We start from the raw sequence: 15,059 nt of genomic DNA, 5'->3' as shown, positions 1-15,059 counted from the left end.
AGGTGTCAGAACAGTTACCACGGGGAGAACTGGTTGTGTGTTCATCGCAATGGCACTTTTTGATCCTTCGGTATTGCAATATGTTGTTGCAATCTGAGAGCAGGATTACTATCAGAATAACACATCGTCAGTATGGTGAACCTCACCTGTCTCACCAGCTCAGGTTCCTTATTAGTGGTGAACAATCCAACGCTCGGTGGAATCTGCTTCACAGTGAGAGGAAGAGACGACGTCCAAGGATCAAAAATCAAAGGTTTGGCTGCGACAACTGCGGAACTCCCAGTGGAAACCTTTCTGACGCCTCCTGCTTAAAACACTAACAGTCAGAAGGACAAGGAGGTGGAGGAGAGAAGTGGGAGTTGAAGAGGTGGAGGAGAGAAGTGGGAGTAGAAGAGGTGGAGGAGAGAAGTGGGAGTTGAAGAGGTGGAGGAGAGAAGTGGGAGTAGAAGAGGTGGAGGAGAGAAGTGTGAGGTTGAAGAGGAGGAGGAGAGAAGTGGGAGGTTGAAGAGGTGGAGGAGAGAAGTGGGAGGTTGAAGAGGTGGAGGAGAGAAGTGTGAGGTTGAAGAGGTGGAGGAGAGAAGTGTGAGTTGAAGAGGTGGAGGAGAGAAGTGCGAGGTTGAAGAGGTGGAGGAGAGAAGTGGGAGGTTGAAGAGGTGGAGGAGAGAAGTGTGAGGTTGAAGAGGTGGAGGAGAGAAGTGTGAGGTTGAAGAGGTGGAGGAGAGAAGTGTGAGTTGAAGAGGTGGAGGAGAGAAGTGTGAGTTGAAGAGGTGGAGGAGAGAAGTGGGAGTTGAAGAGGTGGAGGAGAGAAGTGTGAGGTTGAAGAGGTGGAGGAGAGAAGTGTGTGGTTGAAGAGGTGGAGGAGAGAAGTGTGAGTTGAAGAGGTGGAGGAGAGAAGTGTGAGGTTGAAGAGGTGGAGGAGAGAAGTGGGAGGTTGAAGAGGTGGAGGAGAGAAGTGTGAGGTTGAAGAGGTGGAGGAGAGAAGTGTGAGGTTGAAGAGGTGGAGGAGAGAAGTGTGAGTTGAAGAGGTGGAGGAGAGAAGTGTGAGGTTGAAGAGGTGGAGGAGAGAAGTGTGAGTTGAAGAGGTGGAGGAGAGAAGTGTGAGTTGAAGAGGTGGAGGAGAGAAGTGGGAGTAGAAGAGGTGGAGGAGAGAAGTGGGAGGTTGAAGAGGTGGAGGAGAGAAGTGGGAGGTTGAAGAGGTGGAGGAGAGAAGTGGGAGTTGAAGAGGTGGAGGAGAGAAGTGGGAGTTGAAGAGGTGGAGGAGAGAAGTGGGAGTTGAAGAGGTGGAGGAGAGAAGTGTGAGGTTGAAGAGGTGGAGGAGAGAAGTGTAAGTTGAAGAGGTGGAGGAGAGAAGTGTGAGTTGAAGAGGTGGAGGAGAGAAGTGTGAGGTTGAAGAGGTGGAGGAGAGAAGTGTGTGTTGAAGAGGTGGAGGAGAGAAGTGTGAGGTTGAAGAGGTGGAGGAGAGAAGTGTGAGTTGAAGAGGTGGAGGAGAGAAGTGTGAGTTGAAGAGGTGGAGGAGAGAAGTGTGAGGTTGAAGAGGTGGAGGAGAGAAGTGTGAGTTGAAGAGGTGGAGGAGAGAAGTGTGAGGTTGAAGAGGTGGAGGAGAGAAGTGTGAGGTTGAAGAGGTGGAGGAGAGAAGTGGGAGGTTGAAGAGGTGGAGGAGAGAAGTGTGAGGTTGAAGAGGTGGAGGAGAGAAGTGGGAGGTTGAAGAGGTGGAGGAGAGAAGTGGGAGGTTGAAGAGGTGGAGGAGAGAAGTGTGAGGTTGAAGAGGTGGAGGAGAGAAGTGTGAGGTTGAAGAGGTGGAGGAGAGAAGTGTGAGGTTGAAGAGGTGGAGGAGAGAAGTGTGAGTTGAAGAGGTGGAGGAGAGAAGTGTGAGTTGAAGAGGTGGAGGAGAGAAGTGTGAGGTTGAAGAGGTGGAGGAGAGAAGTGTGAGTTGAAGAGGTGGAGGAGAGAAGTGTGAGGTTGAAGAGGTGGAGGAGAGAAGTGTGAGTTGAAGAGGTGGAGGAGAGAAGTGTGAGGTTGAAGAGGTGGAGGAGAGAAGTGTGAGGTTGAAGAGGTGGAGGAGAGAAGTGTGAGGTTGAAGAGGTGGAGGAGAGAAGTGTGAGGTTGAAGAGGTGGAGGAGAGAAGTGTGAGGTTGAAGAGGTGGAGGAGGAGGAGAAGATGAACTGGAGCAGTAACGGGTGGTGTTGCTGTTGCAGCCGTCTCGGGCGGAGCCTTTGCGTCGCCGGGACGAGAACAGGCACAAGGCGGCATTTCTCAAGACGAGAGCCAAACTGCGAGGAGCCCCCCCCCACACCTTTAAAGCCTACCAGCTCTACACGCTGTACCGAGGCAAGGACGGCAAGATCATGCAGGTAAACACACCAACTGTCCGTCACCCTCTGGAAGGCCTTTGAAACTATTCTCTCCTACTTTCAACCCAAACCATCTGCAGCCCCAAAACATCTCTTTTTCTTTTTGTTTTTGCTAATAGTTTATTTATTTTCAGAACAAAATGAAACATGAACAGAACAAACAGCAGGTGCCAGTCACAACCCTGCACACTGTAATGGGTCATACATTCATGGTTTAGAGTAATAGTTACATTTGAGGCATTTATAATGGTGGCTGACACACATAAGGTCACATCAGTTGAAGCCATAACACACACATACATATCAAAAAGCATGACAAACATATCTGGTAGCCTAATCAACGGAATTCTTAGCTTTGCTTAAGATATTTATAGAGTCCCTCTTTTCTTATCAATTCACTTTTCTCCTCTTTGTTCTGCTTGTTTTTTATTTACAAAATGTGTCCATTTCCCCGTTTTCTTTCAAAACCTGTCTTATCTAGTCTCAGGTTCAGAGAGAGTTTTTCCATTTCAAAGATTTCTGAAACAGTATTGAACCAATTATCTATAGAAAGGGGAATCCGCTTGTTGCCATTTATGTGAAACGAAAGTTAGGTATGTAACTACTGTTTTAAGAATCCTTCCAGAGTGCCAGAGGCTTTAAACCAGTGTATTTCAACCTTTTTGAGCCAAGACACACTTTTTGGTTTGGAACAATCTGGAGGCTCACCACCACCCGAAAATGTTAAAATGTTAAACTCTGTAGCCTCTATTAACAATATAAAGTCTTTCTCATCAAAGTTTGATCAACAGGAATCCAGTAAATCCAGAAACCAAGGACTTTTTTTAATAGTGACTCCCTCAGTGTGAAACCTGGACCTGATGGATGAAGAGCTGAGATCCTGGTTCACATTCTTCCTTTCCAAAAACTTCTCCATCACCGTCACTGACACAGTACTTTGATACAAGATGGTAGCAGGAGGTGGAGATTAACCACACTGACGTCTGTCACTTTACATTTCACCGGCAAAGTTCTGTGCTGCCATCTAGTGGTGAAGAGTATTTATACATGATTACTCTTCAACACACTGCTCTCACAGCTGACAGCGGCTCTGAGAGCAAATGATATTTAGAAAAAATGTGAAATTGGATAATTTCCCACGGCACACCTGACTAGATCTCGCAGAACACCAGTGTGCCGCGGAGCCGTGGTTGAAAAACACTGCTTTAAGCACTGGATGTTCCATCTCTCGTATGCGCAGGCCGAGTCATTATATCAACAAAGTAACCCATGACCCCTGGATGACCTGGAGAGTCGATGTCTACTGACGTCATCAGGTGATCTGTTCCTGTCAAAATCTTCTCGCAAGGACACGAGGATCCTGAGTGACAGGATGCTTTGACGGTCATCCAGGATTCATAGAACCGAAGCTACATACGTTCTATTTCATCCTTCCAGTCATAAAGAATCCTCACCTACTCAAGGCCTGAAGCTATGGACAGGACAGCCTTTGCCACAGGCTGGGCACCCGCCACATTCACCTTATAGAAACATCCGAAGGTGCAGGATGAGGGGGAACGCCCCTCAAGCTGGCCAGTGATGCAGCCATGCCTCAAGTAGAATGCCCTGAGGCACCGAGATGTTTAGTGCACGATACACGTATGACCTCCACTACTACCCAGCGAGAGAGTCTGTTCAGAAAGTGCAGTCCCTCTTTTACAGCCTCCATGGCAGACAAAAAGACTATCTGTTGTTCGCAGGCTAGCCGTCACCTCCATGTACGCCCTAAGCACCTGTACGGGGCACAACAGCGTTGATGGCTCGGCCTCCCCCCCGAGGAGCCCGGAGGATTGAAGGCAGCCAATTCGATAGGCTGGTTTAAATGATGTAACCGCTTGGGCAAAAATGGAGGATTTGGCTGAAGACTCACCCCAGAGCCATCAGCCTTCCAGCGCAGAATGCCTGGCTCACTGACAGAACATGCAGTTCCCCCACAAGTTTTGCTGTTGCCACAGCAAGAAGGAAAACTGCCTTGAGAGACACCTACTTTAAATGAGTGTGTTCCAGCGGTTCAAAGGGCGGCTTGGAAAGAAAATGAAAGACTGCCTGCAAGTTCCATGATGGCAACTCCTGGACCCGGTGTGGTCTGAGTCTCTGAGTCACTCTCAGAAACTGCTGGACCAGATAATGTGATCCCACTGACTGGCCATCGATCTTGGTATGAATGGCCAAGTAGCAGCCACATACACTCTGAGGGTGGCAGGAGTCCTGTTTCCATTCAAAACTGATAGCAGGAAACGCAATATTGCCACCACTGAACATGTCTCTGGCATCTCCTTGAGAGAGTTACACCACTCCTCAAATAGCTTCCACCTGTTAGCATAGAGCAACCCAGTAAATGGTGCTCGGCAGTTTAAAATCATGTGGGCAACTGCCCAATCACAGGATGCCAAAAGTGGGTCCCCAACTATAGGGGCCACAAGAACAGCTTCAGGCGACCTGGACTCGAGGGCCATCTGTGTCCATTGGCCTGAGACAGGAAGTCTTTCCTCTCTGGAAGATGCCACGGTGCTAGCTGCAGGAGGTTTAGCAATAGCGGGAACCATGGTCTTCCTGGCCAGCATGGGGCAACCAGCAGCAGGTGGTGACCACCCTGCCGGACCCTGTGAAGCGTTGCTGGTATGAGGGGGAGTGGAGGGAAAGCATAAAGTAGGCCGTCCAGCCAGGTCTGCGCCAAGGCATCCTGCCCGGGGGGCCTGGTCTCTTCCCTCAGAGAGAACCAGAGAGGGTAGTGGGATGTTGCCTCTGATGCAAAGAGGCCCACTGCTGCCCTGCCAAACGTGGCCTATATCATGGTCTCCACCTCTTGATGAAGTCTCCACTCCCTGGTTGGAGGTTTGTGACGGGAGGGGAGATCCACTGCAGTGTTCTCCACACCAGGAACATGCATTGCCCGGAGGCTCTGGTGCCGTCCTGGTGGTGTTCCATAGCGAAGGGGAGGAAAACCCTGGGAGTGGGGAACTCCGGCAGAAACCTCTCTCTGTCTCATCAAAGAGAAACTCCGCTCAGCATCCTGTCTGGCCCACCTCGACCAGGAGAAAGAGTTCCTCCTCCAAACAGACTTTCCCACTCAGGTGTTGTCTTCACGCAGTCACATGACCCAAACACAGTTGTGGCTCACGTCAGCAGACCTCTGAACAGTGGGCAGCGACAGATCTCCCACTGCAACAAAGCAATCGCCACGACTCAGACCGTTCCATCCAATCATTAGAATCATGATGAACGTGTCTAGGGACCGCTGAACATTCATGTGGACGACCTCCAGCTCCACCCCGGCTGCTGTCAGCCACTGGAGCCTCCCACCTTCCGCTGACCCAGACAGAGGCACACATGGAACACCCAGTGTCCTGGCTGCCTTGTAGGACATTCTGGTAGCGGAGGCCAACCTCCATTCACCAATCCACTCCCAGTCATCTTCCCAGGTTGACCCAGTCAACCACCCAAACACTCCGGTATGGCAACAGCAGTGGTACAGATGGAGATGTAAGCCTCCAATGTGTACCATGGAAATAATGGAAGCATAAAGTTTGTAGTCCTGATTCAGGACCGATATTGGCCTGCAAGAGCTTCATAGTTCTTTATTCCTAATTTCCTTTGGAATTACAGAAATTAGTGCCTGTCTCCATGATGGAGGATTTTTTTGCATTTTTTGATGATCCAGTTAAAGGTGGTAAAGAGGAGAGGTTTTATTTCCTGTCTAAACACCTTGTACCTCTCCGCCGTAAGCCCCAAAACATCTTTTAACTTTCACAACACAGTTTATGTTGCTTTTAAGAAACTAGTTTTGACCATATTCCGCTTTTAATCCATTTTTGATAGGTGTGGTTAAGGTCTGGATGATTGAAAACATAATTAGTTTACATATCAAACAACTGTTTTCTTTTGAAACTGTGCTGTGGAAGAAGCTTATGAAGGAAAAAAGGTTTTTTCCTGCAATTTTTGAAAATCTGCAGGTTCCTCATGATGCACGGTACAGCAAGCAGACCTTTAATCCTTCACTTTAACACAAACTCCATCACCAGTGATCACTCACATGCAAGGCAAAAATTAAAGACTTCAACACGTGACAGGTGTGGACTTTTTTCGTCACGGCCGTTCCGTCTCCATGGTCTCCTCAGTTTGACCTGCATCTGTATTGCAGGCTCCTCTGAATGGCTGTTGCTGTGAACCTCTCATCAGTAAACTGGAAAACCAGCTGGAGGCCACCAAGGAGGAGATGAAGACTGAGATCTACACCGTCCAAGACCTGATGAACAGCAAGATGGGCCAGCTGGACCAGAAGAACAAACACCAGGTAACATAGTCCATGCGCCGGCTGCACAGAACAACCGACGTCCAATCCAGTCATGCTCATCTTCTGCTTCACCATATCTCAACCACTTTATCTTTAAGAGATTCATAAAAGAAAAACTTTCCGTCAACTGACAAATGATTTTTGACCCCACACCTGCTGGTCAACAGTACAACCAAAATATTTTAATGTGTTCTTAGCCGATTAATACTTTGCTCACCTGCGGGACCGCAGGGTGCGCGTTGGTCCACGTGACGTACACATCGTCATCCCACCGGTGCACGTGGGTCCGTGGAGGGCTCGGCCACGCACAGCCCAATGTTTGAGACTGTGCGGACTGAACGCACCGACCACTTATGCGCCAGCGTGAAATCTAGTATGAATGGAACCGTATGCACATCCTCGGTCCTCGTGCAAGTCCAAGTGGTCAGCAGAGGTGCAATTCAGAAAGTATTGAAGACCAGAAGGCAGTAAACCTGAGTGCACGTGATGAATCCCTTAAGCAGGTTGGACGAGGTGTTGAGAATGTCTCACTGTGGTACTGAGCCACTTTCTCTCTTCTGCCTTTTGGTTCATGACGCCTGACAGCTGCAGAAGTGGCTTGATAGTGATCATTTAGCGTTCAATTGAAGTGATTGAATTTGTCCTGTGACCTATCCAGTGTGTGACCTGCAATAGACTTGGCATCATCTTCAGATTTCCTTCTGATCTCAAGTTAGAAAAAACATTGTAAAAGATGGATGCTTCTGTTGGGATTTATGGTTGGTTATTAAAATAAAAAATAAGTAAGTAATAGATTACTGAAAGTAATAGATCACTGGAAGTAATTTATGAAAGATTTAAATTATTAATGGAAGTGAATGGTCATTTACTCATTAACAACTACTAGATTAATTGAGTAATTACTCAAAAGGTAATAAATTATCAAAAATGTATGAAAAATTATCAATTTGAATAAATTGATTATTTATCAAATAATAATGAAATTGGGGCACCACCAGCCAAGTTGAAAATAGCCAATACCAAAATATCAGTCTTGTTTGTAAAAAGGTTATTTAAGTTAGTTAATATTCCTGTGTACATATAACAATCTTAAATAACAAGGAAGGTGTGAGATTCGAGCACAGACTGTTACAAACCAGAGAATTGTCAACAATAAATACACAATAATTACCAGGAATGGATCAATTCAGCTAAAAGGCGATTATTAACAAAAATGTAGTAATTCAGAAATTATTTATTAAAACAACACAATCAAGTAACAAACGTCATCTAACATGGAGATCTACTAAACAGCAAAGAAAGAGGATGTGTGTGTGTGTGTGTGTGTGTGTGTGTGTGTGTGTGTGTGTGTGTGTGTAAGTCTGAGGGAGGATGTAATGACCACGAGTGTCCACCAGGTAGACCTTGGAGGGTCAGTGTGAGTGGGTGTAATGATCATGAACAGACACCAGAGGAAGGCAGGCGTCTGGTTCGGGGTGGTAACCATGACGACCACTAGGGGCGCACGGCAGAGCGAGGAATGAGAGCGCAATGACTCAATATGACCACCAGGTGGGCGTAAGGAGAGATGGCGATGACCCACGCAGCCATTTGACTCGCTCTTTCTGGGGACACAGTCATCGTGCGCATGTTGATTGATTGATTGATTGATTCAACTCATTGTCATTACAAATGTAACGAAATGCAGTTTAGCATCCAACCAGAATTGCAATATCCCACGTAACAGATATTATATACACATACACACTCACATATATAAATAATGAATAAATAGGGAACAGTGTGTAGTTGCTATATTATATTTACATTATATTACATTTAATGGACTAAGTGCCATTAACGTGCTTTAACAGGTGTAACGGGGTGAGAGTTCAGTAAAGTGACTCTGTGGAAGAAGCAGTGTGGGGGACGCTCGGAGCAAGAGGCCTCACCGGGGCCCAATCATCACTGTAACGCCGGAGTTGGATGTTGAGACATACAGTCAAACTCTGGTGGCGATACGGAGGTATCACGGCGGCACAAGTTAGCGGTTCGGATGCTAAATGTGGCTATGTGGAGCTTCTCTCAATCAGTTAACGCACGCGGCGGCGGAATACGCACAGGTGCGTACACAAGTGGTTAATGAAGGAGCGAGAGAGAGAAAGAGAAAAGAGGAAGAAAGTTCTGGCGAGGCTTGGTTCCGTGGCTCGGTTCTCCAGAGATCTCTTCAGAACTCCTGTTCTGAGGGGGAAACCAGAGTCCTGAACTAGCGATGAGGCACGTGAACGTTCTCAAGCACGTACACAACAGATGCTGATCAGCGGCACATGAAACAACTGCAGGTTAGCTTCAAGCTAGTCTAGCAGCACTGCTAGGTTAGCTTCAAGCTAATCTAGCAGTGCTGCCCAGACAAAAGCTCTCTTACGGTTCCGTGGCTTGGTTCTCGTAGGGCCTGGTTTCGCTGCAGGGAGGCCTCAGGTTTGCAGCTGTGTTGGGGTGTGGCCCCAGCCTGGTCTTTCTGCAGGTCTGTGAAATGCGTTGCTCCCCATTGTTCTTGCAGCCTGTTTCCTTGGGGGAGGACTGGTGGAAGGACAGCAGGGATTCCAGGACCAACACTTCATTGTTGGCAGTTTGACTTGATTATACTCTGGCCTCACAGCGACTGCCTGGAGTTTGTATGTTCTTCCTGGGTCTATGTGGGTTTTCAATGACTACTTCTGCAGTGTCCCTCAACCCAAAGACACGACTCAACATCATTCATTACTGTACCTTAAAGCTTCTATCAAGAATCTACAAAGAAGGGACGTGTGTCCAAAACCTGCTCAACTTCCCATGTGTCAACGTAGATTCCACTTCAAGCGTTCTGGAGTTCAGCCTGTGGAGAAAGTGATTTAGTCAGTCCTGACTTGAGTCCGTGACAACTGGGGAAAGTCTGAGACGTCATAGAACTCTTCAGTTCAGTCTTCAAAATGAAGTTTGAATGTTTTTTGTGGATTATTTGGGTTTGTAATGCAGTAGGACTATGGATCACTTACTTCAAGATCAAGTCTCAACAAAGCTGTTCACAATCATAGTTTCTAAGCAACAATCTTCAAAGGTCTTGCTTCAATGAATTCATGGTGTAAACATGCTAATTGTTATAGAATGACATGAATTACGATAATATCAGAAGAACAGAGAGCTCTACTCATCACTGAAGACTGTTTCTGGTTGGTCACATGTGTGCTGTTGGTTCTGGTCCTCAGATCCGAGCTCTGGACAAGATGACGACGGAGCGAGTGTCAGCAGAACGAAGCCAGTGTCTGCAGAGGATAGAACAGCAGGCTGTGCAGGAGCGGCTGGAGGCGGAGAGGAGACAGGTAACACCAGCTTCAGTGTTTCACATTCTTCTATCAATGTTTTGGGGATAATTTTAAAGAGAAAACCCAACAATTCCATATAAACAAGCATCAGAGACAATGGAAAAGAAAAACTCCCTTTAAACAGCGACACATCTGCAGAACCAGGCTCACTTTCTGTTGCTCCTGTTGTGGCGAGGAAAAAGGGGAGAGAAAAGAGATGAGGGGCTCAAACACTGGTTCAGGTCTGAGGTAGAGATTCTCCATTTAATCTGCAGACAGAGATCCAGTCTGTGATGGAAGGAGGCAGGAGGCTGCGACCACTAAAGTCCAGGACCACTGTCAGATCCTGCAGGGAGGCAGAGAGAAGCGCAGTGCAATAATGGTCCAGGCTGTCCAGAACAGAACCGAACCGAACCGAACCGAACCGAACCGAACCGAACCGAACAGAACAGAACAGAACAGTAGGGTTTGGCTTTAAAATAGAATATCAGACATCTTAACAGAAGCTGGGAGATGGTTCCTCATGAGAGGAGCCTGGGGGGGGGGGGGCATGTTGCTTGTTAAGAGCTTCATAGTTAAAATACTGATTTTAAATTGTATTGCAGATTGAACAGGAATGTGTTGTTTTCAATATGAGTGCAGCTGTATGAAGTCTGGAGTCTCAATCCAGTTCAACAGCAGTTATAGTAAATCCTGTAGTCCCACGAGTGAAACGTGTGTGTGTGTGTGTGTGTGTGTGTGTGTGTGTGTGTGTGTGTGTGTGTGTGTGTGTGTGTGTGTGGGTCCTTCAAGCAGGTTTGTCTTGCTCGTGAGCTGAAGAGCTGGTGTCTGTCCAGGCTGCAGACCCTGGAGGAGGGTTTGACCGGCGAGCTGCTGCAGTCCTTGTCAGAGGCTGAGGGTGTGACCGAGGTCCCCGGGGCCGCCCTGGCCCCCGGGGCCGCCCTGGTCCCCGTCACCATGCTGCCTGAAGGAGAGGAGGCCAGCTCCCGGGGCCCCCAGCTTCCCAGCAGCCCTGCTGTCCCGGAGCCCAGCAGGGGGTCAGCCAACCCGTACTTTGTGGTTCACATGGAGAGTCCTCCAGGTAAACTTCTGTCTTCAGTCAGTGTCTCTGGACGCTGGACCATTGTGACTGAATGTCCACTGTCCTCAGATGGAGATAAAGGTCACCATGCAGAGGTCGCCTCTCCCTCAGCAGCTCAGAGCCCCTCCCCCTCCCCCTCCCCCTCCCCCTCCACCCGGGTGGTCCGGCCTAAGGAGCGCCCTCTGATGTGTGGCGAGCTGCAGCCGAGGAAGACCCTGCAGAACCTGGACAGATCCAGCAGCCTGTCTCCGGCCGCAGAGCGCCACTGCAGCGGGGCCGAGGGGGGTCTCAGGGACAAGGGGGGGAGCCACCACCGGGGGAGGCACCACCGGAAGCAGTCCCAGGCCGGGACCACGTCCAGAGGGACGGCTGCTGTCCACACTTCAGAAGTGTCTGCAGAGCGACGGGCCGGTCCCTGCTTCGCTCAGGAGAGGGACCACATGCACGCCGTGGAGGTGACCCAGTGCTTCTTCCAGGCCGTGTCGGTGCAGATGGAGCGCTGGTACGAGAGGAAGGTGGAGGAGGCGCGCTGGCAGGCCGACCAGCGGGCCCAGGCCGACCGGGCGGCGCTGGTCCAGAGGATCACGTGTCTGGAGGACCAGCTGCGCAGGCTCAGGGTTTGTAGGCCCGACGACTGCTGACCGCCGGGAGCCGGTCCCACTGGGAACGCACTGGACACTGTGGTGCGTTCAAGGACCTGGGATTCAAAAACCACCAATGAAGAAGACCGATTGCGAGTTGGGAGCAAGGAAACAGGAAGTGGCCAGCAAGTCGGCAATAAAACACAGTCAAAGATGAAATGATGCTTGAAAACTCGATTCTTTTGCTCCCCATTATTTTACACGTTTACATTGTAATACAGTGAATATCAAGTATTCACAGCACTTCACTCCGTCCACATTATCTTATGTCGCATCGTATTATTGCCAAATGGATTCAATAAATTTTCTCCTCAAAATTCTACATGCACCCCTCCATAATGACGACAGGTAAAAATCCCCGTTCAGCACTTTGATGCTCCTTTGGCAGCGTTTACAGCTTCCAGCCTTTCTGAAGCTCGTTCCACCCAGTTTGGTCTGTTGCTCTTTGCAGAAAGTCTCCAGCTGTTATTTGAAATGAATTTTGAAACATTAAAAAAACTACTTCTCAAATGGTCATTATGGGTGTAGAGTTGTGATGGAAAAAAACACAAATTAATCCTTTTTGGAACGAGACTTTAACATAAGAAAAGGTGGAAGAAGTGACGACATTATACATGGTGTCACATTCTTGTTGCTGTCTGACCATGTACATAATCTGGATTTTCCATTTTCACTGTGAAGACTTGTGTTTTCTCTACCGAGTGCATGAAGTGACGTCCTATTAGCTTTTGTGAGCTCACCGAAAACTTCCCAGTTAGAAAGAATCTCGTCTTGGTTCCTCCCGATTGAGCCTGTGGGATGTTTTCCAGATGTGCAGTGTGTGGTGTCCACAGGTTTGTGTGTTTCCCGTGAAAGCTTCACGTTAACCCGGATGTGACCTGGTCTGTTGCCGGGAGCGACAACACGAGGGCGTTACGGGAGAAAGACAAACCTCAACCCTTCAACATCGCTTCATTTTATTTGCGCTTTAATTGTTAAATTGATCCAATCATCATCATCTCAGTGTCGACTGCTCTCAATCTGAAAGGTTACAAACGGGACAAAACATGAAAACTTGACAGATGATTGAACTGGCTAATATTGTGTAAAGCCATGCTTGGAAATACTTCAAACAAAACAAAACAGAAAAACCCTTAAATACTGCGTTTGCTCAAGCTGATGGTTGATGAGCCCTTTGCTGATTGGACCGTCTGAGAAAGAGCCGATTGCACAACTCCAGGCTGGACAGATACTTTAAATCCGGCACACTGAATCCCACTACTGCTGGACTGGACTGATTTGTGGAGATCTAACCTCCACACCACTAATGACTCCGGGATCATTGTTCCTTGGTTTAATGTGACAGAGGCCATCAGAAAACACTGTGAACACGGTTTAGTAGCAACAACCAGTTATGATCCGTACCAACGCTCTGCCAGCGCTGCAGCTTTTCTATCACAACCAGCAGGTTCATTCATCTGCCTGATTCAAACTGTGTTTTTATAGTATATGTATGTTTAATACAAGGCAGAAAGTGCTGTCTTCCCATGAATATGGGTCAACCCTCACATTTAAAAGCACCTCATCCTCCCAACAACATGACGGGTGAAAATACCCAAACGTCCACCAGCCGACAAGGGAACAGTTTGACTGCGCTGGAAAACAGGAAACAGCTCAACGCTTCAAAATGTAACTGAGCAGACGTGGAGTTCCACTGCCATGGCAGCCAGATACAGTAGTGTGCTTTTCATGGGTGTCATGGAAATATGAATAAATAAAAAGATAAAGCCAAGCAATGGGTGACTCCAAGAGCCTGTAGTTTATAGAAATTAATTTTATAGGGTTTTTTCTATCAAATATTTAAAATGTTCAAATGCATAAACTGGCTTTTAAATAGTTAGAAAAATAAAATGTGATATTTCAGTGATTGATGAAAGAAAAAGCAGAATACTTATTACTGTATGATAATTTAATAGGTTTTTTTTGTATGAAAGGAGTCCAAATCCACTGAGGGTGTAAATGACAGGAATATTTACTCAACTTGAGATATTTCTGTAATAAACTAAACCTAAAAAAGTAAAAAAAAAAAAAGTTATTTTCTTTTTTAAGATAAATGGGCAAAAATGATGGAGGTAATAAATGTTAAATAACCTGTAGGACATTTTGTGCGTGTCTACTTCCTGCCTTCCTACTGTTGGATATGTAATCTGTTTGTTTGTACTATTTGCAAATGTTTTTTTTGTAAATTGTTTCTTCATAAAGCTATTTTTAATTCAAACATCCACCTGTTCTTCTTACGTCAATTTCCACCATCGGTGTTTCTTCACAAACGACTGATGTCAAAATGGATTAAAATTCAGTGGCAACCAGAAACACGTTCATTGAAAACGAACTGCAGCTTTCATAAATCAGTTTGAGCATCGACTTCTTGGTTGAACCACATGATAGCAGAAGAAATGAAGGTTTCAACTTTAAATAAGTGACACATCTGTTTGTAAAGCAGCTGTTCACACATGGTGAAGGAATCATCATGCTGTGCAGCATCACTGAACTTATCCCAATAACATCAAATCTCAAGACGATGGGGGGATGAAGAGAACTGTGTGGCAGGTCAGAAGAATGAGTTTGGTCTGAAGTTGAACCAAACAAGCTCAATGTGAAGTCCTTTCTCGTTTAACCCCAAAATCCTTTCCTGAACGAAAACCCATGAAAGGATTCATGTCATATGCCATTTAGTGAAAGATGACTGTTTTTCCAACAACTGCAGAACACAGTGAATGTTCCCAAAGATGATTTGTTTGGTTCTCCACGGACGAGGCATTTTGTGTCTTCACAGATCACTTCTGCTGCAGCGATGCTGAGAGATTCCTTCCGAAGTGTAAAATCAGGCGTGTAAAGACAAAAAGAATGGTGAAAAAACAAACAAAGAAACCATCTCACATCCAGCAGCACAAGAAACAAGTTGGAAGTGAGCAGCAGGAGACATGGAAACACAAAAGTTAGAAAAGAGCCGGTCCAACCAGCAGCCTGGGATCACTACTGGCCTGCAAACTGCAAACACTGGGTTCTGGACGGGTTCTGGACGGGGTCACATTGGACGCCATGTTGTCGAGTGTCACCGTGACAGACGTTCGCTAAAAAAACTTTATGATTATGAGGTTTTAGTATTAAAAATCTGAACATCTGAACTTTTTTCAGGTCAGATGAAATGTGTGTCTGCACCGTCTTCAGAAGCCATTTAGAAAATACATTTCCCATCGTCTCTGTCGCCATGGTAACCCTGGAGCCTGGGTGGTGGTCACTGTCTCCATGGTAACCCTGCAGCCTGGGTGGTAGTCACTGTCTCCATGGTA

The 15,059-nt window shown here is 47.1% G+C and overlaps 1 protein-coding gene across 3 annotated transcripts in view; it reads left to right on the top strand.

Moving 5' to 3' along the window:
• The window catches only part of ankrd6b (ankyrin repeat domain 6b), a gene marked incomplete at its 3' end in the record, with an annotated part of 51,402 nt that extends 39,675 nt beyond the window's left edge, over window positions 1–11,727 (top strand). For 2 of the 3 annotated variants that reach the window (XM_080514126.1, XM_080514127.1), the window contains exons 12-16: window positions 2,197–2,352; window positions 6,533–6,685; window positions 9,910–10,023; window positions 10,798–11,086; window positions 11,156–11,727. In XM_080514126.1, coding sequence (XP_080370252.1) covers window positions 2,197–2,352; window positions 6,533–6,685; window positions 9,910–10,023; window positions 10,798–11,086; window positions 11,156–11,727 — 1,284 coding nt within the window. The remainder of the gene's footprint in view (window positions 1–2,196; window positions 2,353–6,532; window positions 6,686–9,909; window positions 10,024–10,797; window positions 11,087–11,155) is intronic. The other variant, XM_080514128.1, reaches the window with a different exon arrangement.
• Between the last annotated feature and the right edge of the window lie 3,332 nt (window positions 11,728–15,059).

The sequence above is a fragment of the Blennius ocellaris genome, assembly GCF_963422515.1.
Source record: "Blennius ocellaris genome assembly, chromosome: 18".
Classification (NCBI taxonomy): Eukaryota; Metazoa; Chordata; class Actinopteri; order Blenniiformes; family Blenniidae; genus Blennius; species Blennius ocellaris.
The sequence above is the reverse complement of the archived record's forward strand: the minus strand, read 5'-3'. Positions and strand labels throughout refer to the sequence as shown.